This window comes from Rhinopithecus bieti, unplaced genomic scaffold, assembly GCF_001698545.2.
Source record: "Rhinopithecus bieti isolate Rb0 unplaced genomic scaffold, ASM169854v2 scaffold_81727, whole genome shotgun sequence".
Lineage (NCBI taxonomy): Eukaryota > Metazoa > Chordata > Mammalia > Primates > Cercopithecidae > Rhinopithecus > Rhinopithecus bieti.
In genome coordinates, this window is record NW_016834786.1 from 955,545 (window position 1) to 961,233 (window position 5,689).

General features: G+C 37.5%; 1 protein-coding gene across 1 annotated transcript; it reads right to left on the bottom strand.

Moving 5' to 3' along the window:
* Nucleotides 1-440: 440 nt before the first annotated feature.
* LOC108524664 (olfactory receptor 4C12-like) lies at nt 441-1,352 on the bottom strand. The gene has a single exon (XM_017865734.1). The coding sequence runs from the start codon at nt 1,350-1,352 to the stop codon at nt 441-443; it is 912 nt and encodes a 303-aa protein (XP_017721223.1).
* Between the last annotated feature and the right edge of the window lie 4,337 nt (nt 1,353-5,689).

Below are 5,689 nucleotides of genomic sequence, written 5' to 3' on the forward strand. Positions count from 1 at the left end.
CAACATTTTGAGAGAGATACTATCATTACCATTTTTACAAATGAAGAAAATGTGAGAATAAACAAGTTAAATAACTTTCCTAGGTCAGAGTCAAACCCAGGAAACTGACTCTAGAATCTGTTCTTACCTCTGCACCATACTACCTTTTCTCAACAAATTTCTCACTTCATTTTGTCTATCCATATTCTAATTGCCTGTTTTGTTGATTTCAGATTCATAATAAAGTCACTCTTTGGTCCTTGAAACAGGGTTTGTCATGATAGAATTAGACTGACAAATGGATCAGCCTCAAGGACCAGAAGACAAAGGGCCAAAGGAGATCAGAAAACCAGGAGGAGAGAAATACAGTAATGAGCATGTTAGGAGGTGCTCCAGCTCCCAAAAATCTTACAGACTCCAGTCAGATCAGAGTATTACATATTACAGCAGTGGCAGAGAAATTACATATTAACCATGAGCATCTTCATAGCATTTTTCACCTCTGCATTTCTAAGGGTGTAGATTAAAGGGTTTAACATAGGAGTTATCATGGTATAAAACACAGATACCGCTTTGTCAATGGAGAAGGTGGTCGCTGGACGTAGATACACAAATATGCAGGGCACAAAGAACAAGATGACTACAGTGATATGAGATACACAGGTGGAGAGGGCTTTGCGCCTCCCCTCCAAGCTGTGAGATTTCAGATTATATAGGATGACCACATAAGACACAATCAAGAGGAGAAAGTTCAACAGGCAGACAAATCCACTGTTGCCAGCAACAAAGAGACCAAGGGTATGAGTGTCCATGCAGACGAGTTTCAACAGAGGGATCAAGTCACACATGAAGTGGTCTATGACGTTGGGGCCACAGAAGGGCAGCCAGACTGTGAAGAGGATCTGAATTGTTGCATGAACAAAGCCTCCAACCCAGGCTGCTCCCACAAGGAGTCTACACACCTGTTGGTTCATGATGGTCATGTAGTGCAGGGGTTTACAGATGGCCACATAGCGGTCATAGGCCATCACCGTGAGAAGCACAATCTCAGCAGAACCAAAAAGATGCCCAGCAAAGACTTGAGTCATGCACCCCCTAAAAGAAATGGTTTTTTTCACAGAAAGAGTATCAGCTAGCATTTTGGGGGTCATGCATGAAGAACAGCAGCCATCCATGAGGGATAAGTAAAACAGGAAAAAGTACATGGGGGATACCAGGGACCTGCTGGTGCTGATGGTAAGGATGATGAGCAGGTTGCCTGCCAAGGTGACTGAGTAGACAATCAAAAACACAACAAATGAAAATTTCTGAAGCTCCATGTTTCGAGTCAAGCCCAGGAGAATAAACTCAGTCACATTATTCATCCTCATCATCAGTTGTGTTCAGGTGACAGGTGACTGCTCTGAAAAATAAGTCATATTCATCCTCAACAATAAGGCTTTCAGTTAGTGAATAAATATATCTTTGATGTCATATGTTTTCTAGCTTTACAATAAGTAAAAACAAACACAAAACCGTGTCAACTGTTTATTTGTTTCTATTTGACATTTGACAAAGTATGAATAGTATGCATTTTCTTCTTTATAATTTTCTTGTTTGTTTTAATTTTCTACAGTAAAATGTGTAACTTTTACAATCAGAAAATAAAATACAAAATGTCAAGTTTCAAGAGCCATTCCATGATGTGGCCATATAGGTAACCCATTTACGGGTACACCAAGATGGATATACTTCACCTGACAATGGGTGCACATACTTACCAGAGAAAACTCCAATTTACTCTGCCAATTTTAAGTCATACAAAAAGACCAAGCACATAGAGAGCCTCTCTCTTTCATGAGCCATCCCTTTTTCCATGTTGTCTATCTGGAAGCTTCTTGGTGTCCTCAAGGCTGAAAATGGTGCTGCTACACTTGTCCAACCTCAAAGGCCATGCTGAATGGCCATTACAGTACACATAGCCTTATGATCATCTCTCTGTGTTCAACACTATGGGTTCTTGGAGCAAAAGTCTGGCCCTACTATAACCTAGTCATATTAATTTTTGTATCCCTAGTGCTGGCAAAAACAAACACTCATAAAGCATTAACAGAGAGAGAGAAGGAAAAAAAAAAAAAAAGAAGCAAAAGAAAAAAAAAGAGTGGGAGAGAAAAAGGAGAAGGGGAAATTAGAAATGTATAAAAGACTAAAGAAAGAGAAATGGACCTAAAATCCAAATATATTGTTTACAGTCCTGAATCTAACCACTGTTAACTAAATAATATTAATGGACTTTATGTCTCTGTGCTTCAATGTTTTCAGCTGCCAAAAGGAGGAATAAATATACCTTTCAGGATTGTTGTGAAAAATGACATAATTTTAAACTTACTATTATTGTTGTTATACGATTTTATTGATTCATGGAAGTATCACTGAAAAAAACTTTAAAAATTGTTTCTTAAATCTCCAAAAGTCAAACATTCTGAAAACTTAAGCTAACCAAGTGAAGACAAACAGAACAAGGAAAACAAGAATAAATATCAAAAAAATCAGCAGATTAAAAAAGAAGACAATACAGCAAGCTATTAAAAGAATATTTAACATGATGATTTCATAATTCTTTACTTTTCTACTTGTTTGTGGGATTTATAACCTATTTTCTCATAAATTAATTAACTAGCTAAATCCATTTTTCAATACAGAGAAAACTTACTCCTTCCAAAATTGACTCTTATGACTGAGTGTGAAGATTTCCAGGAAACATTAAACCCATTTCACTATTAAAATAAATGCTTTGAGGATGCATTTTCATATCTACAATGATGATCAATATTAGATATCATAAAGCATTTACAGAAAAAGGGTGTGGGGAGAGGAAGTAAGAGGGAGAGAGAGAAGAGAAGAAAAAAAGGGAGAAGGAGACAGATAGAAACAGAGATGGAGAAGAAGAAGAGGAGAGGAAGGAGGAGAGAGAGAAAGAAGGAATAGGATGAGGAGAAAAGCTGAAACCAATAAAAAAGAGGAAAGAACAAAAGAAAGAGGAGAGGCCATGCAAGGTGGCTCACACCCTGTAATCCCAACACTTTGGGAGGCCAAGGCAGGTGGATCACTTGAGATTAGGAGTTTGAAACCAGCCTGACCAACATGGTGAAACCCCGTCTCTACTAAAAAGACAAAAATTAGCTGGGCATGGTGGCACACGCCTGTAATCACAGCTACTCGGGAGGCTGAGGCAGGAGAATCTCTTGAAACCAGGAGGCAGAGGTTACAGTGAGCCCAGATCATGCCACTGTGCTTCAGCCTGGATAACAAAGCAAGACTCAGTCTCAGAAAAAAAAGAAAGAAGAGAAAGATGGACATACACACAGTCACCTAAGAATGATTGTTTATTGAATAGGTGTGGTGTAACATTTCAAACAAGTGTTGTACTTGAAACCTAAACTTTTTATCGAACTCACTTGCTGATTGTCACCCTTAAGATCAACAAAGGCCTACCTACAATTATATAAGTCATAAGTTGTTCTTACAAACTCTTCAGGAAAAGTTTACACAAGTCACTATTAAGAGCTATAAACTATTGACTTGTCATCAATTAATTTTTTGCAAACTCAACAATACTTAAAGTCCATCAGGGTTTTCTTCAATTTAGTGTGTGCGCAATTAATGGTCATGTTAATTTACCATAAACTTACTGCAAACTTGTAATATATATATAGTGTTTCCAGAAAAAAAAAAAAAAACCTGAAGTAAACTTTAACAGAAGAAAAACTGTGCTTCTCCTACATATCAACTTTACATGTGTCTAGGACTCCTCACTCTGGCCTGAACTTCAGATAATAAATTATCACAGATAGTAAACACATTCATGTTGTGCTTAAATGAAATTTGGATTTGGGAAAGAGTGGGATGATTTCAGTAGCTCTAGCCCCTTTACACTTCTATGGGACTCACAGAAATCTTAGAGGCATTATAATTTTTACATAGAATCTGATCTGAAAGCCTTGATATGGACATAAGAACTAGACTGCCATTGTTAAAACTAGAAAAACAAATCCAATTACCAAGACAGAAGTTGATTAAAGGTCTCCTGGATGAGAAATCTCCTGCAGCCAATTCTTCCAAGTATTTTTTCAGAGCATCAATGCTCAGTGCTTAGCCACATAGTTTGGTCCTTGGGATTCAGCCTTCCTTCTTCCAAAATTTCAGTAGAACCAATCTCAAGACCCAAAGTATGTCAGGGAAAGGCAGTGTCTTTGTGATTAGCTCTGCCCAGAAATCTTCACAGCTGCACCCTCCTCGACTTAGTTCTCACAATATAGAGACACCAGTGTCATTTAGGTAGGAAACTCACATCTGTGCTGTTTACTCAAGGGAAGAGCAATTTACACAAGGAAAGAGCAATTAATTTCACTGGCCTTTGCCAAAATGGCAACTACATGCTTATCCCTTCTTTCAGCTATACTTCTTGCCAGTGAAACATTTCTGACAAGGGTTAGAATTCATCTAGGATCATCATCTGGCTTCAGTCAGAACATGAATGCTTTATTTCTTTTTTGTTTTTCAACAAAGGTTCATTCAACATCAAAAATGTATGAGGCACAGTGTTGTTCAATAATAAAGACAGTAACCAATTCTTGAGTGCTAAATACCAACCCCTATATTAGACACATTATATGGGGTACCCTTTCTGATGGGTACTATTATTATTCCTGTTTTACAGATAAGAAAATTGAAGCACTATGAGTGTCAGTAAATATACAAGAGCAAAAAGAGCAGGTGGCACAACTGATGTTTAAATTAAATGTGTCAGTCTCAACAGCCCAGAAATTGTATCAGCCCTCACGACGCAAGAATATAACGATTAGAAAGAAAAGAGTGATGAGGACTATCAAAAAGGACACAGCACTATACATCTGTGTAATGGGGATATGGCTTAAACTGGGATGAGGTGGAGCATTCAAAGATTATCGTCAGGAAGTAATATTGAATTTGAAGCAAAAACTATTGTTCAAAGCCTAGATTAGATAGGAAAGTAAGGGCTTTAAATGGCTGATAAATTTAGGAATTGAGCTCAACTATATCATTTGAACAACGAGCAGGGAATCTATGTGACCCCACTGTTGGTACTGTAGTTCACACATTTGTAGTTCCACCCTGTGTTGAACTAAATCTAATCAACCGCAGTTCTCCCAAGGCAGCTTCGAGTGCACAAGAGTGACTTCGTTGTCACTCTCAATTAGCTGTAAATTACATGAGTAGAAAAGTTAAAATGCATCAAGCCAGTAAAAAAAACCCAGTTACAACTGATTCACCTACATATAAGCAAAGACAGCTCAGTAGAAAGCACACAGACATTGGATAAACACAGACCAGTCTCTAATCTAAACTAAGTCATAAATACTGGCAAACTGAATCCAGGAGCATATCAAAAAGCTTATCCAACATGATCAAGTAGGCTTCATCCTTGGGATGCAAGGTTGGTTCAACATATACAAATCAATAAATATAATTACATAAACAGAACTAAAGAAAAAAACACATGATTATCTCAATATATGCAGGAAAGGCTTTCAATAAAATTCAACATCAATTTATATTAACAACTCCCAATAAACTAGGTATTGAAGCAATATACCTCAAAATAATAAGAGCCATATGTGACAAACCCACAGCCAGCATCATACTGAATGGGCAAAAACTGGAAGCACAAGACAAGAATGCCCTCTCTTAC